The sequence below is a fragment of the Temnothorax americanus genome, unplaced genomic scaffold, assembly GCF_048541705.1.
Source record: "Temnothorax americanus isolate GAGA-0224 unplaced genomic scaffold, ASM4854170v1 Scaffold9, whole genome shotgun sequence".
Taxonomy (NCBI): Eukaryota; Metazoa; Arthropoda; class Insecta; order Hymenoptera; family Formicidae; genus Temnothorax; species Temnothorax americanus.
In genome coordinates, this window is record NW_027509812.1 from 2,067,465 (window position 1) to 2,094,472 (window position 27,008).

General features: G+C 41.6%; 2 protein-coding genes across 2 annotated transcripts in view; one reads left to right on the plus strand and one right to left on the minus strand.

Moving 5' to 3' along the window:
• Nompa (no mechanoreceptor potential A) overlaps window positions 1–27,008 on the minus strand; it is a 243,128-nt gene that overhangs the window by 125,067 nt on the left and 91,053 nt on the right. The window lies entirely within an intron of this gene.
• LOC143907851 (uncharacterized) lies at window positions 668–25,048 on the plus strand. The gene is made up of 5 exons (XM_077424866.1): window positions 668–932; window positions 17,671–17,727; window positions 17,821–17,894; window positions 19,422–21,143; window positions 21,397–25,048. The coding sequence occupies exons 2-5, from the start codon at window positions 17,682–17,684 to the stop codon at window positions 23,713–23,715; spliced, it is 4,161 nt and encodes a 1,386-aa protein (XP_077280992.1). The 5' UTR covers window positions 668–932; window positions 17,671–17,681; the 3' UTR covers window positions 23,716–25,048.

A 27,008-nucleotide genomic window follows, 5' to 3' on the forward strand; every position in this document is an offset into this window, starting at 1 on the left:
CTAGAGTAAAAAAACACAAAAATATGAGAAATAAATAATGGAATAAAAAAAAAAGTTAAATAATTTTCAGATTAAGAAGTAATGCTGTATCATCTTCTCGAAAATTTTGCTTTCTCCCAATATCCCGTTAAACGCTGTAACGCGCCGAATGAAACTGAACACGGAAAATCGAGATCGCAATGTTCACCGAACAAAATCAGCATTCCTTAATCCGTTACAGAAATGGTACGGCGGCGGAATTCGTTACCATTAATTGTCGCAAATTAACGAGGCCGCGAGGCTGCGCATGGCTCTCTCGTTATCGGGGAAAAATTCGCGAGTCCAGCTCACGGTGAACGGACGCGGCGATCTTCGCGTGGATGTTTAAATTTAGATAGTTCCGCGTAACGCACGCGTGGACGCGAGATCGCGTTTACCGGCGCGCAGTTTAACATCACGCGTAACTTTCCACGAGGTGGAAAGCACGTCGGCGCGATCGGCGGGGTCTTTTTTTCGTAGCGAGTATAATAGTGAAGTCGATTCACGGAATAAAAAGGGTCAGGCGAAGCCTACTTTCTTCCACTGAATTGTCGCGCGCTCGTGGGACGGGGGGAAGGAGAACTCCAGTTCGGCTTTATGGTGGAAACCTCGCGAAAGAGAGAGAGAAAGAAAAGGCCTTCTTCTCGCCAGGCCGACGGTCAGCCAGTATGTGCTAGTCCCGCGTAGTAGTAAATGTGAGGCAGTAAAACGTAGCGGCTGGCGATCCTCTCACGATCGGTTCGGATCGGATCGGATCGCACCGCGCGCACTTTTGAGTCACGCGCGAGAGCGTAGTGAGTCGCAGACGGTTCGCCGATTGATCGATAACGCAACTGATCTAATTCATTGATCGTGGTGATCCCCGTGGATACTCGCCGTGAGAGCGTGTCCGACCAAGCCGGAGATTCGCACAAGTGAGTACGAAACGTTCATCACTGACAGTGATCCATGGTGGTGTATAAACGAGTAAATCATCACGTAGGAAACGTAGACGTAAGAAAATTTCTTTTTCAAAAACTACCTACATGGTGATGAACGCGACGCGATTTGACAAATTACTCATCAAAACGCGGATAAAATACCGAGCTAGTTTCTCGTTTAAGAGTTCAGTTATTAATTTCAAACTGGCGCCCGCACCGTCAATTTTTTTTATCTGATGGATACTGACACCTTGATAACGAAAAGAAGAGAAAATGGCACAGAGATTTATCGAGATCCGCCGCGCATTCATTGCATTATTATGAGCACGATGCAAATATTGGCTCGGGCCGTAACGTAATTATTGAAATATCCTTGAGCCTCGGAATACGCGTAGACATATTAAATCCTGGTAAGTAATGTATGTTTTGATAACATATATTATTTATAATCTTCAAAGATTGAACTTAATATTTCGTTTTTAATAACGTTAAATTACATTTTACAACAAAATTCCATCTTCCACTAGCTCACGTAACAATTCCGTTATAATTTTTTATGTATGAATACTTAAAAGCTTTATGCTGTAAAACGTAATAAAAGAAATAACAAACTAATTTACAATATCTATATAATATTTTCAATATTTTCTCTTATTTCTGATATGGTTTCATGTAAATTATTACTAGCTGCACAATATGATGATGTGCATGCTTAATTGTCAGAAAAATTATAGATATTCTGATTGCCACATTAACGTGCGTCGATTGTTCGGATCATGAACGAAATAACCATACGATCGTTGTACACAATCCTGAGAATTATCTTTCAAATATTGGTATGCAAATCATGCTATGCGATATCCGTAGCAAGATGCGTGTAGCTATAACCCAGTTTATTGAATCGTGACGATTCCGCGTATCTTCAAATCGACCGTTATACTCACGGATCATAAATCAGGATAAAATTCGAATCGATGAAAGTCGCGGTATTGGATGCATTTACCTGACGTGGCGTGAAATGTCTCACACAGATATTTGCTCTTGGATATATATACAACATATTATCCGCGTCAGTGTTAATGCGTTCATGTAGAAAATCAAAATACTTGTCACATAACTCCACTACCAGAAATGCGCTTGACGTTAATATACTACCGATACATTTAACATCATATATAAAGAACATAATAGTTTATTACAGAATAGAATTTCAGGATTTCTTGAATTTCGTAACTCTTACACCTGCACCGGTCGGAATTTAATAATCGCATCGGTATAATGTACCCTGTACCAGTATATCATTTACCTCCGGGACAGTAGTTCCACAGAGAACTCGACGTATCTAATAAAAAATGAACGAGGCAAACTTGCTTTACTTTGTGTGAAGTTGTCACGCGTGTTGGATCAGCGAAACACAGGAGCAGAACCCGTAAACACGCGGAAACGCTTATAAAAAATTTACAGCCCCGGAATAAAAGATACAAGAACTATATAAACCATCGCGCTCAGAAGATGAGAACTGTCTGTTAAAAATTTCAGTTGTCGGCCAGGTCAGCAAGAGGACCTTAAAATAACGACCTAACATCACCTACGGTGACGCTTAAAATTTCGTCCCATTTTAAGAAAACATACAAATGCAAAATCGCCAGTCGGGATTATCGATCTTGGAAGCGTACGAAAAAGTATCTTCTCATTTCCCGCCTGTCGTTAACGGTTTACAGTGACAGACGCGACGACACGCTTCACGTGTATACAACAATCGTCTCTTTTTTACAATCGTGCATGTAAGTGCATTTATGGTCAGGCATATATCAAGAATGTATCGATCATAATTCTGATATACGCGCTCGCATCCCCGCTCGAGTCCACGCCGTTCGCCTCTATTTACAGAAACCATGTATATCGCGGCCATTTACTCGGGGGTTGTGCGGAAGGGGTTAGGCAGGTCCGACACGACGAAAGAAAAATATGCTGAAATATACCGGGAAGCGCCGGCGAATGAATTCACACTGCCCGCAGGCACGGCCGTTCGATAATGTTGCACTTTATATCGCGAATAATAGACGACGTCCGTGTGCACCGGAAGCTTTGTTCTCGGCCTCCTCTACGTATGGTCATCTGGGTTACACATCCGAGTGTTATACATTTCGCGCTGCGTATCGTTACGCGCACACCTGTTCGCGCCTCGTAAATATTTCATGGCGATGAAACGAGCCCCCGTGGATGACAACGTATCCTGGGGTCGTAAAGTGAGATCTATTTGTGCAATCAGATCCAACGAGGAAGCTGCGTTTCACGTATAGTCTTTCTAAGAAAAAAAAATTACATCGCGTAGTTCTTCTTACGTAGAATTAAGATTTGTTGCGCGCACGATCACAAACCGTAATTATGAAGAATAGGTACATATTTTTTTATATATTCGATATTTCAATATATTTAACCAGAGAGAAAGATTTTGCTTCCCCTCATACGTTATGTCGAGGGCTCGCGGAAAATGGTCCTGCCATATTCCTTTTACGACGCTCACGATGCTACATATGTGTATATCTGATCTTATTCTGTACATTCTGGGCAAATATTTCCGAGTCGATCGATTTCGAATAGAGATTGATTCATATGGAAACGTAACTCTATCAATCTTCCACTGATGCTGTCGTGAGCATCGTGGTTTTACACGATCGCCATGCTTTCTGCTGCCGCTGTTAGATTCGATTAATACGCGTCGACGTGTAGAACGCGTCGAAAGCTCGTCGCGCGATTGTAGAATCGAATTTCATCGACCAGGTCGTGACAAGTGGGTCAACGGACGTTTGTGAATTTTCGCTCGCACGGTCCGTAAGCGAGTCGCATATTCTGGATTTACCCGGGAGGTCACCAGGATCGCTAACGAATAATAAACTTTTTTGAGCCCGCCGGCCGGTAAAAGGTGCGCCAGCTTTTCACTACGCTATCACATTCGCTCGCCACGTCGGATAACGTATATCCCGGTGATGTCACGTACAACGTACGAACTGCCAAACCATGTAAAAAATACCGAAGGAAAGCGAGAAAGAAGAAAGAAAAAGGGAATGGTTCGACAAACGTTGGAAAAAAACAGATCGACTATCCAATGCAGTGCAATGTCATCTTTCTCCCTCTTTCTCTCTCTCTCACACACACACACACACACACACACACAAAACGATACGAAATTTCTCCTCTGCTGAAAATAACACAGTTATTTTGCTTAGAATGTAGAATTAAACTTGTAAATTTCAAAAATTATATTTAATTAACTTTATTACCACTGAGAGATGAATATATTAATTTAAATATTATTACACGTTCACAGGACATATGTAACAAAGTATTTTAATGATCGTCTCAAACGTATTAATCATTTTAGAAAGAGTTGCTGACGTCTTTTGTAATAGAAATTATTATATTGAAAACTACTTAACTTAATGCGTCTTCAGATATATTCATTCAAAAAGCCTTGTACAATATATATTATATATAGCGTTTTTGATCAATCAAAATTAAGTAAAATCAATTTAACAATACAATTTCCCTAAAGGCGTTTAATACTTCCAGCTGGGATATACGCGATTCAGGAAAATTTTTAATTAAAATCGGTTTCCGCCCCAGAGAGTCCGATCCGTTGTATTTCGTGACTCTGATCATGGTAATTGGCGTGTTAGCCTGTAGAGATTTTGCGCCAGCAAATCATACTTCCACGTCGCAGACGAAAACGATTAGATCGTGCGCGAACAGATCTAATCGGGCGCGAACGTTATAATTCCGATTGCGATCGAATAATAATACGAGTTATATCGCTTGCGTGAATGGAACGGCAATCACAAAAACCGGTCGGTCGATTCCTAATACGCGGAATACGTCCCCATCACTTTCTTGCTCAACAGCAGAGTCATTAACCCCTTTTGTGCTCCGACGTGAATACCTTAAGAGAGTGTGCCACTTTGCGCGAATGATACAGTAAACAGTGCCATTAGAGCGCGTTTGAAATAATTAGTAAACCGACTGCACTTATCTAAATGATTTGTACAACATTTCGAGAGTTGCGCGGACAACGATGATATTGCTCGAAATCTCTGCATCCGATTTCCAATCTAACGATGATACAGCTGAACATAAATTGTATCCATCATTTGTCATGATGCATCGCTATTTCCTCGCTGTTAACGAGGGAAAATCTCCATGAAAATTAACGGTCGTCCCGAAGAGGCCATTAGCAAACGAAGCTGCATTTTACGATTTTAATGGGATTTCGAACTGTTATGATTACAGGAAGGCACTTTGCATCGCGCGAGGCAAAATAAAGCATTTGAGAAAGTTTTTTTTTTTTAGATTCTTTTTCGATCATTGAAAAACTAACGAATAATTTGTCGCGGCAAACAAGAGAGAAATAGAGACCGAAAAAATACACATGTTTGTTGCCCGATATCACCGTGCTATTGAATGTCGCTTGGCGCTTGGCGCGATTGCGGCCCGCGAGCGTAACGTTCAATTTTCGCGATGTAAAATCACGACGCACAAACGAGCGAACGAAAGAACCAAGAAATAGGACGCCGTGAGAGCCGCGCGATTGTACCATCGAACCGGTCGTTCCGTTTCCTAAATATGAGTTTCAAATAAACCGTCTCCGTTGAAGCGCTAATAACGACCGGACGGCGACGTACCGGAATCGATTGGGCATTATTCCACCGTGAATTCCAAATTCATGCGGCTTTAATTCGACCGAATTTAACGCCATTAATCACCTAATAATACGTCTCTATTTCTCTCTCTCTTTCTCTCTCTCCTTCTCTGCGCCTCTCTTTTTGTCTGTCTTTGCATGCGAATTGATTTCCGGGCACTACTTTCTATTATTCGACCGCGGAATATTATCCCGTTTCCAACGAACAACGGGGAGAAAAGCAAAGGAGAAGAGAAGGAGAGTGAAAAGCAACAATTTCATTTCTCGTATTCAGGTCGCGGCCGTTGCGATCGCGTCGCTTTCATAAGTCGAATCTGCTGCGTTTAAAATCATCACTGCGTCTCCGGGACGAATAGAAAATATAATAACCTTTCCGAACGCGTCGTCTGCTCCGTGTGCCGTTCGCACACTGTATATTAATCATACTTAAGCCGTCCTGCGTGCCAGAACAGTCACGTAACAGTGTCAGCCACGGTTAAACACTATTACTCGAATTAGTGGCGTGGCACGGATATTTGCATAATCGAACTTTCGAAAGATCGAGCCGTTATCTCGAAAGTTATCGAATATCCAATGGTTTGTCAAACGTCGAAATGTTTATTCGAGGTCCACTGCTTCTAAATCTCATTATGCACGCGAAATGTAATTATATATGTTTAACGAGTTACTCGTCGACACACCTCACTGACATTTTCTCACATTTAATCACTTTTAACACGAGGAAACAATTATACATCGATAGTCTAACTTTCAAATGTATCTGGCGGAACTTTACTTCCTCTCTCAAGTCTTTATTCGGCCTACGGAAAGGGGTGACAGCCGATGTTTCAAGTCCGAGATTTCATTTTACATAACGCCATTTCACCAATGGCTTCTCACCTAAACGGCGAGCTGCTTTCAGCTCGCCGTTGACGTTCAGCTCGCGATCCCGATTTCGCTGCCCGATCGGGTAAGTCAGCAATCTTGCGCGGACAAAGTGGAAATGTAACTTCCGGTACGGATCCTCCTTCAACTTTTCGATGCAGCGATACGTGACGGGAATAAATTTTTCACGTATTTGTTAACATTCTTGCATACGCGCACAGGCACGTATGAAATAAGCCGTTCGTGCACGACAAGTTTTTCTCGTCCCGCGAAAAATTCGCCTTTGCATGCTGTGCTACCGTGGCGTACCTGGAACGTGCAACGGCAAGACCGCAGGTGGGTCTCCGTGTGAGAAATGGGTGCACCTCTTAAAGCGGAGAAAGTTTTTCCCTTTTTCTTCCTCTTTTCCGAGCAACTACCGTCTCGATATAATCGACAGATGCGAAGACAGACGAGTGCGCCGCGAAAACTTCCGCAAAACCAACGCTTCCGAAAGCTCACGAGAAAGAGAGAGAGAGAGAAAGAGAGAGAGAGAGAGAGAGAGAGAGAGAAAAAAAGAGAGAGTAACGTTTCCTCGAACGTTGCAAAATAAAAATATGTTTAAAAAGAGATCTGTTTTAGCCCCTTGGAACAGTAAAATGTACAATTTTTAAATTTTTTATCCGACCATGTTTTTCCTTTATAAACGTCTAATAGCTCCAATATGATTTAAGGAAAAAGGCATTGCTAAAACATTACAAGGTCTAGTACACGTCTCATAAAATGTATATTAAATGTTAAATATGCAGAATTCATAAAAGTGAACGTGTATGGCGCATTATTACGTTTAGCAATTAGACGGGCGCGTGTTCATATCCTCTGAGAATTTCGAGCAATGTAATAGCGTTACGTGAACTCCCAGAAATTATTTGAAAAAAGAAACGCACATACAACGCTCGGTAAAATGCGTTACATATAATTTCGTGAGAAAGAACCGCGATCTATTGTTCTACGAATTTGCCGAGGTGAGAGGAAGACGGAAGTGGTTTTTCTGGCGAATTATAATATGAGAAAGTATACAATAACTTCTCTATTCCAGCCGTATATTTTGGTCCTAGCTTTGTTAGCGGATATTGTATAATATAATAAGATTGTCGCGCGCAATAATCGCGCGAGAGAGGGCAACAGAAAGAGACGGTCTAATTGTAATTCGCGTTACCTTCGCAGCCGATTCCGCCGTCTTCAATGAATAGATAATTACCTTCACAATTATAAACGGTTCGCACGCGAATACTTCTCGTCTCTTTCTCGTTCTCGTCTCAGTTTACGTAATCGGGCCTCGTTTCGGAACCGTTGTCACGTTCAATGACGTGCGTTTCGTTGCGCGGCGGAAAAAGAACCAATCTTAAACGCGCGAGTCGTGCCGCTTTCAAAATAATCGTTTCAATCGGCCCGCGCGTCGCGCTATTATATCGAGAGTCGCGGGAACGGAGAGCGGCGACCTCCGTGATCTTACTTAATCCCTCCCTCGTGCATTATTCATCGGCCGTGTGTATTGAACCGGCGGTGCGTACGACCGTCGTTGCATGCACGAGCGTTGCACTTGCTCGTGCATCGAGGTCGCTCGCGCGATGACGATGAGGAGGCGGACGCGCCGACGACGCGACGCGACCACGACTCGGAAACGTCATAACTTTCCCTTCGTCGGGGTCCCGGGCTCTTCTTCATTCCAGAGGGGCGACTCGTAGGAATCGGCGGCGCCGAGGTATGCATATTAAGAAGTCGCGCGCGTCCGTATCTATAGGCGTCGGGAGTTACGACGACCTAGATCTTTCTACCGGCGCCTCTCCGGCTAGGAAAGTGCGCATCGCGGGCGTGTCGCGTGCGAAACTGAGACGACATTGATCCGCCTGATCCAATTTCCCGTCGGCACTCTCGTCCAGTAAATGCGTGCGATTGCCCGCGATTATCCACCAGCGACTCGCGACATATTTGATCGGGGTGATCCGTAAATTGCTGCGGTCGGAGTTTCAGGAACGCGGCAAACTCCCCCGTCCGCTTTGTCCGGCGCGTGTTGAAATGCACGGTTTCGCAAACGAGATCGTAGTGTGTTGACCATGATGCCGTGGGATATCTCGTTATACGTGTGCCGAGAGTCGCCACCAGCGGAATCCAACTATTTATCGCGCCTCGTGAAAAATATATAAAAAGCGAAAATATTATGAGTTTGTTGGTAGAGCGCAGAAGCCGACGACTTGCTTATTCAGCTGCGCAAAGATTTCCACATAAATTTTGCACCCTTTTGTACACAATTTTGTGTATCTCAGTCTCAAAATATATAATCAGAAAATACGATATTTCTGTCGTTCCAGCGCTTTCGACGCATATTCTCCTAAGATATTCAAGTAAATTCCACGAAGTCCCTCGCGCGTATTTTGATCACCAGATCATCCTGTAAAACCCGAGTTATTACATGGACAAATGTACGTGCGCTGAGCGGTCCAATTGTCGATTATGGAAACGGCTAATGCGAGGAGTATCGTACGCGATATCTCTCGCATTAGCCGAAGAAAGTACAAACACGGGCGAAGAGGAGAAGCTCGTCCTTTTAGTTTTCTAACAGAACGGACCACACGTTTCACTCGTCCCGCGACACGCTCTACGTGCAGGCGTTCGATGCAATTAATATAACGTTTGCGATCATTAAATTTCTACGAGGATAACTTGGAACGTCTCTAACGAAATCTTTCACTCTTTTCTACTTGAAAGCTATAGATCGTTCACCCCCACCTCCGCGCGACCACTTGATCTTGACTTGATTTCGTCATTATGCGGCTACTCTCGATGCGTCACGACATCGAAAGTGTCCGCAGGCAGGTATGTATTTCGTTGTTAGGCATATCGTCATTTACTTTTACCTGCGTCGACAACGAGCCGCTTGTCGACCCCATTGAAACTTGGTGTTTCTACGAAACACGCCTCGCGTGCTACATCCCGTTAACGTTAATGCTAGAAAGCTAACCAGCGAGGCAACGTCATTATCAATGCCGGAATCATTCATCTGGATACCCCTTCCTTCCGCGAATGCGTTTCGAGAAAACCAGAAGTACAAATGTCGGATAAGTAAGAAACTCGTCTTTCTCTCACGCGTATTAGATATTATATTTAAGTACACACGAATGTGCGTGCAGTGTATCAACTACTTTCTCTTACATTCTTTACAATTCGTGACTGAAAATCAGATTATAATGGTCATTAAATGAATTCTGGGGTCAATGCCGATTAATAACTGAATGCGCGAAGGTTTTTGAATTTCTTATGTTAAAAAAAATTGCGAAAGGTGCAACAATTCATTTAAATTCTATTTTTCTCCTTTATTTTATATATATTAAATGTTTTTGTGGTTCTCTCTCAAACAGTGGTTTCTCATAACAGCTTCGAACAAATATTGATGTTGTAAATACATCTGTATTATTGCGCATTTCCACGCGACCACAAACACATTTGTTGAATAATAAAGCCAAGTGCGCATGGGGTGATCGCAATGAGAGTAATTAATCACGCTGTTCCGAATGTAATTGCATCAGATACTGTCCAACTATTTTCTAGCTGACGCATACGTATTGTGCGCTTTATATAATTCGCGATGACATTACGCATTAAATTAATTTCAGCGCTTGATAATAGTGGTCCGCCTAATTGCCATGAAAACGTTGTCATTGCTCGTAATCGATCGATATAATCTCGATCGACATAGAATGGAGTTTAGATTCGAAAATTATACCAGGGTTTTTTGTTATCGATATATTAAACGAGCATTTTAATTATTTCTAAATCGTCCCGAGAGATAGGCGATCTTTCTTTTGAAATTTTTTGCACGTTCACATATATTTTGACGCGTGTTGCTACAAAAATGGTTGTGATTATACTCGTGAGACAATATGTCGAATCTCACGAGAATTCGCAATAGCGCGAGTTGCATTTGTCGAATGATATTCGATAACGAGGCATACACGTGCGAGAGACTGGAAGCTAATTAAGATGATGCACACGCAGCAAATTATAAGTATCCTGTACGTGTTACTTATTATCAGATCGCAAACGGATACGAGATCTTCCTTCCTAAAGATCGTGATTTCTTCGCGCGATATCCGCCACACGTACCATTCTCTCACATTTTTCCATTCTATTACTGTAAATTTGTTACTGCCATTATTATAATTACTACTAAACGATATTGAGAAAGTCTCATTAATAAATCTAAATTATTTCAACGACTTCTTTCGATTTTTTCTTCACTGATACACGTCACAATTAGACAAGTTAGAACATTTTCGGTAATCGATGTCAAGTAGAAAGGCGACACAGATGTAATAATCTCGTTTGCATAAATTATACGTAACCGTGATATGCCATTATCGATCTAACTACCTATTCTAACATACACCGCAGACGGCCGGTCTATTTGATCAGGAAGTTCTCCTAAACTGTAACATCGCGTTCCACGTACAACTCGCTTTAGCCACCAAGTTAAACAGCCGTCAGATTTTGATAACACAAATATGTTCCAATTTATACACCCGGTAAATCGCAAGTCGTGCGCGTACACATCACGGCACACAACGTTTATTAAAATCAGTTTATTGAATTTGGAAAGTTACCATGAACCGTGTTGCATCACAGGATACGAGAGATCGCTAAATAAAATCTCATTTACTGCTTAGTCAAACCGCAATGTTGTTATTCATTTATTTCATAAAATAAATAATTAACATCAAAAATAATTATCTTCGCTATTAATTAAAAAAAAACGTTTAAATTATCTAACATGCGTCAGCATGCTCGATCGATTACGTTAAGTATTATCGAATTTCTTGCGTCATTTCACGTATTATCGAATTTCTTGCTTGACATTTTGATTATCTTACCTATGCATACCTCCCCCTTTCACTTTTCTATAATAAGCGAACTTTCCGGTAACGAGTAATATTAAGTCTCGTTTGTGCAGCATTTTGTCGCAACGAGACCTGCCGCGTTCATGTTACAGTGAAAGTATTCCGTTCGAAAGGAAATCTCTTTGAATTGCCGTGAACCCCTTGTACGAACTGCCTGTGATCCTTCGGTAATGCATAAGACCTTATCTCGTTGATGTAGTCTGTTATTTGCTCGTTAACGCATTCCCCGTGTAATCCAATATTGCGCGCGTGCATAGAAATTCTCGCGGATCATCGACCGAAATCTCCTTCATTTTTCCCACGCCCCCGTTCTGTACTTATGTCATCGTTAATGAAAGGGAATTGCGCTTTATGTAATTCTTAAGTAAAACGAGGAATTGAAAAAAGCATATTGGCGTAAGTAGACTAAGTATCACATTATTACGTCGTAAAGTTATTCTCTCGTGCTGCAAAATACGGTCACTATTTTTTTCCCTTCCAAGTAGAAGTCTTTGTAAGTCTACTTCGCTGTTTTCGCGCGGAATTTAGGTAAGCTTTTGTGCGAGAGGAATCCAATTTAAATCCCCGGAGATTTCCGCTCTCCGGACCTGATTGCAAGCTTACAAAATTTTCATCGCTTTCAAGAGCGTTGAAACTACACCGTGGCTACAGGCTTAATTCGCCTTACGACCGTTAATCTTCCATCTGTATTGGCAAACGAGCGTGCAGGATACGTACATTCAGGACGCCGCCATGCGCGACGAGGTAGACCGTTATCGCAAATAAGACATCGAACGCTGCTCGTCATTGTTACGAGATGGAGATCCCGCCGACGGTTAGCCTACGTTCAAGTCTTGAGAAACGCGGCTTTTTCAGATGCGCGTTGCGAAATGTGCGTTGCCGGGCCTATCGTATACGACGCGTCGCGCCGCGCGACGTGCACGCGAGCTTCTCCAGGGATACGAGATCGCGAGAGAGACGAGGAGACGAGGAGACGACGGTTGCTTGAAGAGCGTCTGATCACGCGGTCGCTTTAGGCGGATTTCATCTTCTTCTTATAAAAACAGCGGGACGCCGCTCCGTCCTGCCGTTTGCGTGCGTCCAATTTATCTTTTCCCATGTCATCATACTTAACCACCGGTCAGTTCACCTCTTCCGGAGAGGAGAGTCCGGAAGCGCGGCGATTTTGCAAGAGCCTTTATCTCTGGCGACGTCAGGCTTATCTGACGTTAATATTAAATAAAATCTGCTTACCTCACCTCCGTAAGATCGCATCTCGATATTATTCTACGCAAGATAAAGATGAATATAAATCTTTCTCGGATGCGATAAAATCGAGATGTGTATTTAATTTTACAATAATATTTATTTAGATAGCACAAATAATTTAGATTTTTAGAGTTTTGTACAAATAGTATAAATTATCGCCTACATTAAACAAGAAAAATGACAAAAATGGTTAGTTCAAAAAACTAACAAAAGGAATGTAAAGTGTAAGCCTGATAAGTCTGATCTTCGCGGAAGTATTACCGTTATAACATACTTATTTTTCCTCCAACGCGTCGAGTACCGGCGAGGCCTCCCACAGTTCGCATTACTTTTCCGTTCTCATTGCGATCGTAACCATGATATCTCTATTACTATACAGTTCGGCATGATGTGCATCGGGAAATATTCATTTTGTTAAAGTTAAAACGAATGGAAAAACTGCATTGTGCGTCATCGCCGATAATTGCCGGCTTGTAACCATTCAAAACGGGACCGAGAGTAACAGCGTGAACGACCGCAGCTATACGATCAGTGAGGATTAAAACGCGTAACTATTGTTGCGATTAACCGCACAATAACGCGTCATATCCGTTCGCATAACGCGGGAGGTTTTATCTGCCGGTTTGGGGCGTGTTAAAATAGCTACGCAAACCCAGTTTTACGGCAAAGTAATTGACAATTAATGCGCGGGCTCTGCTTCCACACCGAGTGGAAAGCGAAAGGCCGAGCGAACCAGAGCGTGACCCCTTCGTGAGATCGGGTGCGTTATTCGCGGAAAAAAAAGCGGCCTCTGAAATGGTATCGTACCGGTCTGCACTGCACGCCTTTCCCGACCGGCCGTTTACCTTTATCTTACTTTTATCTCGCTGGTGCGAGCCATTTGCACGGGCATTTGTCATTAACTCCGTGGTGTTCGCGGCTTGGATTTTTTAAATCGCATTCGCGTTGCGCGAATGTTTTATGTATGGGAGATTTGCGTGCTCGATATAAAACCGGAAATATTACAGAAATATTTTTCTAATAAAAAATTTAAATAAAATGTAAGATAAGTAATGTATTTTAAAAAATATTCTTCAACAAGAAATACCATCGGAAGAGAAATTCTCTAATTTATAATTTACTTCCGTAAAAATATAAGAATGCTCTCGCTGAAATTACGGATTCACATTTTGATTTTTTATTTAAATCGAATCTACTTTAGTCAATTCATGTACCAAGTAAAATGATACAAAGTTTGATAAGAAACCAAGCGGAATACAGCTTGGGTGATGGTCGAATTAGAACTAGAGTCGAGTTTCTTTAATACTTTTCCTCCGTACCGGTAATTCCGAGAAAAAATGGAAGAAGGAACGAAATCTTATATAAATGTTGTAACTCTGCCAGTTATCACGTACGGCTTCAGAAGTACCTACGTGTGTTCCAAGTTAATACACTTTACGGTCTCGCTTTCCGGAGGACAGTATTAAACGCGATTTTGCTTTACTTTGTGAAACGGCAGCATGGTAACCTATCGGATAAATATCGCAGGTTTCTCTGTCCCCTTGTTAAAGCTGCAAGCGCATAAAGCCAATCCATTAATGCTAAAAGGCTACTCTAATGCATCTATCTTTCTGCCGATATAATGCACTTGCACCGTTTGAGCTGCAGAGCGGGGCATTCGCAGTCAGTGCATTCCGAGCGCATTAATTGGCGCCACGGCGAGACGAGGAGTTTGCCGGGTGTGTGGTCGCTACATCGTTATAACACCGTAGTAACACCGTGAGAAGAAATTAACGGCGATAAAAAATCGTCGAAGGCTTGTTCGCATCGATGTCAAGATTGTAGCGGTTCTCGCAGACAGAACGGAACTCGAACTCCCGCTCCTTTAAATTGCGAAAGATCGAAAGATAGAAAGTGCATTCCTGACGTTTGGAAATCGATTTTAATTCTACGTCAAGGTCGCTGGATGTAGGTAAGAAAAATCAGCATGTAGGTGTAAAGAACTGGCTGTCGATATCGACACCTGTATTTTGAGAATGAGGAAACGAAGAACGTGTTAAAGGAGAATTTCGTCATCGTAAATTAATTTAGTTTGATCAGACGTGCATGTCGAACAGAATATTAAATTAAATCGTAACGACTGTGTGTGATAACATCTGTCTCGTAAAAATAGAATTTTCTTATTTCACTGCTTAGATATACTTGTAAGATATAGTTATAGTAGTTTAAACTTAAATCTGAATTATACATATAAAGAAAAAGCTAAATTTTATATATAAATTTATAAAAGTCTAACTGTATTAATCAAAATTTACTAGTTTAGTGTATTATACAGCTAGTCGACTAGTGCATTATACAGCTGTATTTATACAGCAGTTGAGAAAAATATACACGGTCATAAAAATCAAAGGCACTTTGCAAGTTCTCTCGCACTGCAATCAACTCGTAACCAGATTATGCAAAATGAAAAATTCTTGAATAATTTCGACTCGAATAAATCACATATAACGAAGAAAAATGGATATTCTCGCGTAAACTTCAACTGCATTTCACGTTAATGCACGGTTCGTCGAATCGTAGCAACAACATTACTGTCTTTCATCGTATATTATCTCGCGTGAAATCCTCCAAAAACTGAGTACCTAGTCTGAGACGGTTCCTTTCGATTGGAAAATTCCCTCTGAATCTAATTCTTTATTTAATAACGCGAAATAGTCCAGAATAATTCCTTCGCATCCGTTATAATAAATTGAATTTACGGGGCAATCGGCAACGAAAAATGAGGACCTATTCAAACTGCACGCCGATTTATAACGCTTCAACTTCATTCATCATGCCAGCCATGGAATGCATCAACTCCTTCGGGAGGCTTAGACAGCGACATTTATAATTAATTCATCCGCAAACCGGCTTGAAATTTAAATGCAACCGGGCTCTATCGATTTCTCGTATCGCAGCTGTTTCTGACCGCGAAGGTGGCAGCACCAAACGACACCAGCGCAATAATCGACAAATTGTTTTTATTTTCAACCTGTGACACCGTTTTTCAGATAAAAGAGAGAGAAATAAAGAGAGAGCGTGCCTCTCTAGCTATTTTTAAATAAGCAAGTCGTAAAAAATACAAAGAACTGAAGAACTTTATCTTGAAAAGATGAAAACAATGAGAAGTTATCCTACATAGACAAAGCTAAATATTATTTTTAGAATTTTTTAAATAAAATACATGCTAAACCATCGACAGATTATAGAAACATATGGAGGGGTGAAAACCATAGTAATGTAAGTCAAATTTTTTAAAATATTGACTCGTGTGGATATATGCAATTTATATATTGTATAGAATGCATCTATGCACACGAGTCAATATCTTATTTGACTTACACCCCACTATGGCTCTTATCCCTGCTCTATATATACATTGCAATCCCGTGAATACGTCTCGTCACGTACCTACGATAATTATGAAATAAATATTAATTGCAAATAGCATTGCGTCCAGAAAATCATTCAAAATATACGAACATTTAATAGAAATTCGTAATTACAAATTATGAACGCGCGTAATTAACCGTATATACTCGAAAAACAAATATCCAGGCGATTATTGTGCGAGGTAGAAGAAATATCGTTCTCGTGCAATTTTCGCACGTCCGGGGCTCGATCATATCGCGAGTTTATAATTACATCGAAATCGATGGGCGTCGATGGCTTTGCGCCAGCCAATTGAATTGCCGCGGCGATGCTGCGCGAACTAATTTCTAGGGGCCTTGTTATCAATGTGCGGCTATCGATTAAATGAAAATTCGATCGCCGTTCGAGTAAGAGCGACACGCGTTTGCGCGACACGCCTTACTAAATATCGCGCATTATTCTTACCCGTTCTAAGGTTTTCCTCGACATGTGGCAGTAAGAAGGTCTATGCAAAGTCAGCGCAATTCGTCCGCACCCCCGACGCTTAATAAATGAAGAGAAAGTGGCGTGTTTTTTGCATTACAAATTTTCTGCCCAGCTTTTACTATTTTACATAACACAATTGTTCCTTCTTCTTATTATGCACAAAACACTAGTTGCGATGGTGCTCGTTGTAACGCCATGCGTCACATTACCACTTCATATAATTTTCTTCATCATTTCCTTTGTTTATTTCCCCATTATACCCTCGTTACACGCAGATGCTTGCAGAAGGTTTAATAAACAATATCATAACTGTATCTAAATTTACGTTGCAATTTCATAACGCGCGGCAGTCTCGGCCGTTACGTCAAACATTTGCGGTAATAATGGGGCAGTTAGCGATTTACTGCGTTACCCTCATGAATATTAACGTTTACTAACGACTCTGTAATATCCCGATATCCACGCGCAAAATTCTATCGCGTCTTTTTCGTGCACGCGTCAAACTATCAACGCGGTAACATCTTGGAAAGTCAAAATTAAATACCTGAGTAATTCGAAATTACAAGAATCGGGCCCGCGCGCGTTTCACGTACTTTACACAAAAATGCACGCCGCACAAAAGATATCTGCGTATCACGGCAAATGCTCGTAAAAAGAGAAATTCTCTCTCCTTCATGGATTTCGCTATTACCGCGATTTAAAAATGAGAAAACAGCACGGAAACGATCCGCGAGATTATGATAGATTCACGACGCTTTCTATATCCTTCCTTTCTCTGCGCGATACGTTACACTTTTCTCGTGCTCATGTTTTAATAGTTAATTTGTCTTGGTGCGAGATGAAATATGGGCCGCTCTACTTATATCTCGGATGTTGATAAATGTTATTTTTCGTCAAACCGATTCTAACCCGCCAGAAAGTAACATTTTGATGTCGTAAATGGAGATCTTTATTTCAAAAAGAGATCTTTATTTCAAATGCAGAAGTTTTTACTTTCTACTAACGTAATGTATTATATCTCGCATTTATTAATAATTTATTTATTATTAAGAATATTTTAAGTAAAACACGTGTTGGATATAATATTATTAATAATTTGGCTTTTTTATTGCAGAATTCTGGTAAATGACCTCATGGTCTGCCACAATGTCGTCAATATTACTATTGAATTGTAAGTATAGGTATACTTTTCGATCTAAACCCACAAAATCTTTTATTCGACATGCGCGTACAAATTTTAATTTATATTATTCAAACCATATAGGTGTTCTGACGGCGTGGCTGTTTGTCACCATAGGCGCGATTACCGTATCGGTAGATCGTGCTGACATTAAAACCGTAAGTATATGACCAATATGAAAAGTTTCGCATAATTTCTATTATAAGTTGTTATCGTTATTCATTGTTAATTATAAATAATACTGCTACATTTTATCACCATAATATGAGTTACTCTTACACTTTCTTTCGCGCATCAACGTTTAATAGCCAAGATATTAAAATGTCGAACAGAAAGTTATGACAATAGCATTCTCTCTCTTTGAAATCCTTTGTAACGAAAAATTGTCTTGAAATATTTTAACTCATTCTGATATTAAATTTTCTTCATTCTTCTCTTTTCGCACCACCGCTATCCGTTTTGTCGAATCTCGTTTTTTATATATCAATCAGTATTATACATATATTTTACGTACATATATATTACATTATATATCTATTTTTTTATTCTGTGTGTTCGTCATCTTATTATTTTATAATCTATCCACCTTGTGTTTCAATCATCTTGTTTTTACTACGGGTAGGGATCATAATAGTAGTTTTACTGGCGCCTTACCTTTTGCGAATACATTTTTTTTCATGTTCTTTGTAATTATCTAAACGATTATACCAATCTTTTGTTACGCAATAAAGTTATTGTTATTAAATAAAGTTAGTATCTTATTAGCACAATTTTATAGCATAGCCATAGCTAGTCAAGTATTTAATTGCCTATCGAGTCGTGAATTCTCTCCATTTTCATTTCATTGACGTTTTATGCGACAATCGGAAGTATGTGAGAATTCTGATTTACTGCTGTAGAAACGGAATAAGTTGGGAAATCGCTGATAGTTTGCTCTACCGAGGACGATTACCCTTGCTTTACGAGCGTCGCAGGGCGCACGCACGTTCGTCGATGGAATATTCCGAAACTTTAGATTTGATTTCGTACCGTTATTAAAAATATTAGCGGGGTGTGAGTAAAATTCGTGATTTATCGTCTCTGAACACACGGACGTGGAAAATAATTCGGAAATAGCGTGCTGCCTAAGGCCTCGCACATTTTCTGATTACACAGACCACCGCTTGCCGCCAATGGCGGAGAATAACAGTCTCACTTACGATTTTCTCGGACCTCGGTGAAACTGGAACAGGAACCATTCCATTAACCTCTCCAGGAAGTTCGAGTATCACATTACTATTGTTGTCGCCGCTATGGCGTGAACGAAAATTGTGTTTGATGCACCGTGTAGGGCACTGTAGGGAATATACACGAAAGCTTTATAAGGCTATATAAGAAATTTTTCCATCGCGATATACCAGTCTAATGGATCATTATCTAACAATTTTTGTTACTGAATAAATAGAATTAAAAAAATAAAGAGAATTAATTATATAGAAAAAGTATTTTTAAAATAAGAGATATATATATAATTATCCCGAAGTTAGGGCAGTAAAATTAATACGCGCAAATTCTATTTTGATTTAATTATCCTCGATATTTAATTTTACAATGATTAGACGCTTGATATATTCAATATACATATATATGTATATATATTCCTGAATCTCTGTTTCGATAACTAAAGCTCAAGCTTTGATCCGCAGCCACCAACACGATCGTCGATGATCGCGAATGGCTGGCGACCTCTGACCAATTCCTACGAGGAAACGATCGGCACTAACGTGTCGCCGTCGAGCCACCTGGAGAAGAACGTCCAGGTGCATCCCGTCCTGAGCAAGTTTCAGGAGCACATGGCGACTTCGGAAAAGCTGAAGCCGTTGCGAAAGGGCAAGCCGCCGGTTCACGAATACAGTCCGCCGAGTATACTCGGTAGTTTCACGGTGTTCGGACACGCGGCGACAAAAGCGCGTGGCGAGATCAAGACGCCAGTTAAACACGTGGCTACGGAGACTCGGGAATATACGTTCCTGATACCACCGCCCAAGGACGCGTACCGTTTCGAGGTGAGCCAATACCGCAAGCCGGTCGTGCGAGACAGCGGTAGCTACTTGCCGAGACAGCAGCCGCAGACAGCCTACGTGGCACAGAATGTCCATCAGCAACCATTGGATAGCGTACGCGCGGCGACCTATTTCATCAAAGGTATCCCAAGCAACCGCCCTTACGTCCCGCCGTTCGCCATGCAGGCGTTACAGGCATCGCAAGCGTTGCAGCCACCTCGCCAACCGGAGAAACCGTTCGAATCCTTGAAAGTCGCTAACAGCGCGAAACCGTACTTCCAGCCGCCCGGTGCGGAGATCCCGGGTGACTTCGGCAAGCAGAAGATCAACGGGAACGATGGCGATGTCTACGATAGATACCAAGCGCAATCTCACAATTCGCAGGTGTTAAATTCGGCGAGCAACGGTAACTTCTACAGCCAAGTGAACCATCCCTCGAATCATTATAAGTCCACCTACGAGCGAGATCCTGCCTTCCTGGTGCACGAAAGTCACGAGATCAGTTACGTCACGCCACCCGGATCGTACAACCCGTACAGCTTTCGCCCTTCGTTGCCGTACGAGACTCTGTTGCCACCCGCGGTCTACTCGCCCTCGTCAACGCCACCGTCCACCACCGCCGTCACGCGGAATCCCAGTAAATTCGGCCAGACTAACGACGCGGCTCGGGAGCATTATAATAAACGCCCGGATACGCGTAACAAGCACGAAAAAGGCGGACAGACCGAATTACCTAATCCCAGAACTACGAGCACTTATTACGTTTCGGAACATCAGGAACTTACACCCCCCACGTGGCCGAAGAGCAAATACACGTCCGACATCAACGAAGTTCTGCCGAAGGAGAATCCACCGAGCAAGTTCAGTCAGGAGGTCGTAAACCAGAATCAAATCACACAGGGTCCGAAGAACGTGTACCACAGACCGCAGAACTCCTTCGAGCCAGTTGAGGTTTACCCACCGACGCCGATACCGGATTACGAGACACCGGAGAGCATCTCTCTCAAGCACTTTAACGAGCAACAGTTTCTGCTACAACAACAATTGCTGCTGCGCGATCGACAAAGACTGGCGGAGCAGGAGCGTCAACAGAAACTAGAGATCGAACGGCAGCAGCAAGAAGAGCTGAAGAAACAGCAAGAACAGCTCAATCAACTTGCGCAACGGGAAAATGAGGAAGAAGAGGCAGCTAGACTAGCCGCGGAATCCGCGAAGAATCAGTCACAAGAGATCGTGAGGCTCCCGGCCAATATGCCATACACAATTCAATTGGCGCAATTCGAACCGCAGGTCACTACAGATGGCAATATTCTGGTGTCGGAACCTGGTATTTACAATGTTGAACAGCTGAGACTCCAGCCTCAGGTAATATCTCATTTTATAATTGATCACACTCTATGGCTTAAAATAATGAATAGCTAAATACCATGCACGAAAATTAAACCAAAAAACAAGTAGATAAAATATTACATAACATTCTTTCAACAGAAATTTAACAATATTATTTGAAGTAAATTAATACAATCTAATTATATGTTTAATAACTCATTATCTATTATAAATAGTTATTTCTTTCCTATACAAAGTATCAAAAACGATTCTAAACTGTCTGTCGTAGGTATCCCAGATTCCAGAGAATCAAGTGAACCAGAATTATCAATACCAGCAGCATTACCAGAATAGCTATCAGGAGCAACAGGTCAATTACCGTGAGCCTCAAACCGAGACGCGGCCGTACCGTCCGCAGAAACCGTCCCGCGATCCACAACGTCGTAAAAAGCCGACGACCGTTGCGCACGAACTCTCGCCGACGGAACCGCCGAGCCAGCCGCCGGAAACTGCCATTCCCTTGACCCTGTACGCAGAGGAAATACCGATTCAGACGACGGTGGCACCGGAAGTGCAAACCGCGCCAACAGTGTCGACACAGAGATCCAGAACTCGTCGTCCGGCGGCGCCGGGTCGACGACGAAAGCCCGCGACAACTACGCAGGAACCCGTCACGACGTCTTACCCGGAGGAAGACTACCTCAAGTACAATAGAGAAGACGTGCAGCACAATCAGCACGACTCTTCGCGAAGAAGACGAATAAAGCCCACCCAGGCAAGTTACAACGAGGAAGCGGTAACGGAGAAAAGAGGTAACGTCAGGAAACGACCAAGTCATCGAACGAAAGTGAGCCACGACGAGTCGTACGACACGCAGATCGTCACGGAGAATGCGTACGCCTCCTTAAATTCTTATGGACAGACCACGGAGCCTGCGCCGAACTACAATGAGAATAACTACAATCAGAATAACCATAATCAGAATAACTACAATGAGAATAACTACAATCAGAATAACTACAATGAGAATAACTATAATGAGAATAACCAATTCGCGACGAATCAGCCGAGCGTTTCATACGGAACAAGCCAGCCAATTAATCAATATTATGATTACTCTTCGCAGCAGAATGAGAGATACCAGGAAGATCAACGCAAGGACCATCGCGAGGACAGCATCGTGCCAGAACAAGTGTCAGAATATCACACGGAAATCAACCGCGGCAAAATCGAGGATTATAACACCGATACTCGTCAGCAAAACGTGAACGTCGTCACTAGCATACCGCTGGAAGATCTCTACGTGAAGACCGACGGTAATTATTACGATCGCGCGACAACAGACGGGCCGACAACCACGACAACGACGACAACGACGACGACGACGACAACTACCCCGCAACCCGTAACGCAGGCTCCTCAAATCGCCACCTCGACGTCGAAATCTCACAGGATTCGCCCATTAAGATACGGTAATGCTACCAGACCGCGTTTCAGCATCAAGGATTACAAGAGCCGCATGGATTACAAAAACAGACTATCTCAGAGTTCAACGACGGAGGTAGCACCGACGCCATCCAGCGAAGCCTTGACGCGCGGTTCTCATACCAGACAGAGAACGTCGAGCGCGAAGAATCAACAGGCTCAATTAACGGGCGACACCGTTCGAGAGACTACCGGCAGATACAAATACGTCTCCAGAGTAAACTATCGAACTACTACGTCGTCCCCTGCGACCGCGAGAGATCAAGAACGATATTCGGAGGAGGGCGTATCCTCTACGACCGAAAAAAATAAATTCGTGCCGAAGAGGCGACCGATCAGCGGCAACGTTTACCGAAGTAGAATTGCCTCTACTACGACCAGTCCCACACGATCTCAGCTCAGCGAGAACGTTCCGAATGTTCCGAGGCAGAGCTCGGTGCGACCCGAAAACGTGTACTCGTCATCGATACGTAGGCGGCCGGTCATGAAGAGCAGACTGCACAAGGAGAACAACGCGGCAACGGCGTATCCGGACAGCAAGCGGCAGGAGGAGCCTACGGAGATGGCCGCCGAGGAAACCAGTTTCTACTCAACCGCCTCGTCGAACAGTCGTCTCGTGGGCAACGAGATCGTTAGCGAGAAGGGAGAAGCCGCGTCGCTCGACAGCCATCCGGTGAAACTCGGCGTGCAGGAGAGCAAAAACCAAGGGGAGACTGTTTCGCAGAACGAGGAGACAAGAGCGGCGCCGACCGACGCGACCTTCGCTGAAGACGATCGCGGACGGATTTCGAGCGATGAGACCGAACAAACGAGTCGAACCGAGAAGCCGGAAGCTTCCGCGACCGCCGGAAGCGAGGATGACGCGACGCGGGAGGGAGAGTCAGAAGCCACGGAGACCACGACGAAGTTCGACGTGCGATCCGACGAAGAGGAATTGTTCGCCAAGGCGTCGCAGAGCGTGGCGGACTTGACGAGCTCCGCCTCCGCTCTGTACGACAAGCCGGGCATGTTCAAGGCGGTCTCGCCGGAGAGCAGGCTCGTCTCGCCGCAGTTCAAGATCACCACGGACGAGCCGACGTTACCTATCGAAGCTTTTTTTCAAGAGCTCTCAAAAAAGAACTAACGACTCAGGGTAAATCATTCTGCCGCGAGCAAACTGTCATCAAATCGTAACACACGCGATCGACAATTCCGTGCTTCGAGGAGCAATGAAAGATCGTAGGGGGTTCTCGTATAAGCTTCTTTCGAGAAGCAAAACATTCAGGATTTGTTTTCGGTAATAAATGGTTTCGTAGGAAAACTTACATTTCAAAAGAAAATAACATTCTGTCGGAAAAAGATCTACAGATTTCTCGAGGCATTCTATTACGCTAAACGTAGAAAGTTTCGAGAGACTGAAAGAACTCTCATACTTTACATGTACCGTAGTCTTACGTACTTAATTTCGCTCCTAAATTATTATCATCGCGCTGTCATTTACGTCGTAAAAAGTTAAAACACTCGAAGCGCATATTGAACGCTTCTAACATACGATCATCATTTCGAACATACTTTCCTATATAGAACTATAGATATTAGAGAAACAAAGGGATAACGATTAAGCATAATTTGTCATAGCAAGAAGAGTCTGAGAAAAAGCGCTGCTGCTTGATGAAACTCACGGAGGAGCAACCGCGCTTTTTCTCGTGCTGAGAAAGGAAGCTCGGCAGGACATTGCGTGTGCAATATCTGTAAAAAAGTAAATTATACTCCTGCGGTAATATCATTCGTATGTTCATTTTATATCTTTACGTTAGGTTATTTGTAAAAGAGGAAATACCAAAAGTAAAAATTTCGCGAATTAGGCAATATAGCGATATCGTTGGGAACGCCTTATTAGTGTAAGCATGCGAATCATCCCATTGTGTATTTATTTAAGAGATCATTCCCTAAATCATTTCTCGTCGTTACTTTTCGCGACATCGGAATAAAGAAGCTAACGAGATTATTGTAAATATGAATACGTAGGATAGAACTTTCAGTACTATCCCCTGGGCAGAAAATCGTTTTCGAATTTTATAAGAAGAAAAAGCAAAGATATTTTAAAGTTATTAGGGGATTTAGCAAAAATTATTGTTATAATTGTAGAACGATTCTTCATATTTTGTAAAAGCCTCGTATTTTTTAGGGATTAGAAATAAGTTTGAAAAAACTGTCATACTGAATCGAATTATTACGATTGAATTATCACAAACAGAAATTTTTTATCAAGATTTATACTGCCTGATCCTGTATTTATAAGTACTTTGTATACCGATATATGTATATTAACTTAATATTTTTATATTTGATTAAAATTTAAGAAATACGCATTATAATTATCATATTTTTCTAAGTAATATAACTTTACCAATCAATTAATAAAAATCAATTAATACAAATAAAATTCATATGTAGAAAAAATCAAATCTTAAACAAAAAAAAATATATATATGGAAGCATATATATTATATAACACGAGCACGTTTAATGATACGATCGATATGTTCATTGTTCTTACATTATTTATATGTATCCATATATATATATATATATATATATATATAATCGTTTTATATTGTAAATAAATATATCGGATTATTTAGATATAAAATACAGCGGAACGTAATAAAGCACAAAGGCACTCTAAAACTTACCTCAACCGACTCTTGGAAATTAAGGGACACTTCAAGCTACAAAGGACCAAGCGCACATTAATAAGACATCGTTTGAAACATCGTAATCACCATTTGATTTAATAATTCGTTTAATATCGTTCAACTCTATATTTGAGTTACGGCGAATGGTTACATATACGTATAATCGTCAACAAGTAAAATACTATTTCGGGATATCTCCTTTACAACGCAAGAGTAAAATCTCCTAAAGCACAGCGATCTCTCCGTGAAACTTTTAAAGAGACAAGTTGGAAGATGGATTTGTGTAAAGATACGAATACTCTCTTGCGCGATGGTGAGTATCTGGATTTGTATCGTATCAGGAGCAGAGTCTACCAATTTTGTCCAACTCTTCCCTTCCCCCCAAAAAACAAACTTATTCTAAAGAAAGCAATTAAAAACTAACAAGAAATATTAATGTACGGTACAATTTGTACTCACAATACCTTGTGATATATACGCGTTCAAAGGCGCGGAAAGGATCCAAGTACAGAATAGGCCCTGCGAAACTAGCGTTCTATTAGGTACGACCTTATATATACTCGAGTGTACTCTAGAATTAATTAGCGGACGAGACAGTATTTTACCCGTCTCGATACTCTTAGAAGTTACTGATGCTCTTTCCCTAGAATCAAGTTACATCTCTCCCTTCGTTTTAATTAATACATACGCGCGCGTACGGGCCTTACTTCAAATGTACCTAATTTAGAATTATGCACAGGCCGTCATCTCACATTTATATACCGACTATACGCATACTTACGTACTCACGCATACATACATGTATATATGTATGTATATGTCTAATACGGTATGTAATTTATGCTGGCCGAAGTTTTGTGTATATCGTAAAACTCCATATAATTGACAGTTAAAGTGTTTTACAGTAACTCGAGGTACATACAGTTCACGTATATACAACAGTATCAAACTATAAGACGAAGTAGGCACATGCACACTAAAATATATGTATGTATATATGTAATATATTTACACCTACTGCAACTGCGCCGAGTGAGCAAAAGACATGGACGTCGCGGCTAATTATCGCACGCACATCGGCAATCGCATATCAAAGCTGAAGATTCACACACTTAACGATAAAAGAAGACAATATCAGCCGACAAAACAGCGAAAATTTAATATATTAGAATATTAGATAAATTGATTTTTAAATAATTTATCTACATTCCGAAAAATATTAACTTGAGCTGCACTGCAAATCTACAAATATCGGCAACATATCTCGACTCACAAAAAGTTAGTATCGACAGAAATGGAATGACCACTATTTTCGAACGACAGTGACTCAAAAAATTAATCAATAGCGATATTATCCGAAACGATGTTATCCACTAACGTTGATAGAAAATCATTTGTCATGATTTACATGATTTATATGCGCGATGACAAGATGAATGCATAGCGCGAATCGCCGCGTTATATATAACACACTTACTCACGTGATTATTTTAACAAAAATACGTGCATATAATCGTAAGTAAGAAAAAAAAACGAATGTAAAAGCGCATCACTCATTTGAGAAAAGTTAAGATATTAGTCGCTTTAAAAGTTCGTCGTATCGTCTCCGTGTCTTTGTCTCTGAGAAGAGCCATTAATATTCTAAGAGGAGGAGACAAAAGTGAACCAAGCCTACGCGTGAAACGCGGAACTTAAAGGCACCTTTACACGTGCTTGAAAGATTAATTATTACAACCAG

Coding starts and splice junctions, on each gene's coding strand:
- LOC143907851 (XM_077424866.1), top strand. CDS start 17,682: ATGACCTCATGGTCTGCCACAATGTCGTCAATATTACTATTGAATT. Junction 17,728..17,820: donor GTCAATATTACTATTGAATT/GTAAGTATAGGT, acceptor CAAACCATATAG/GTGTTCTGACGGCGTGGCTG. Junction 17,895..19,421: donor ATCGTGCTGACATTAAAACC/GTAAGTATATGA, acceptor TTTGATCCGCAG/CCACCAACACGATCGTCGAT.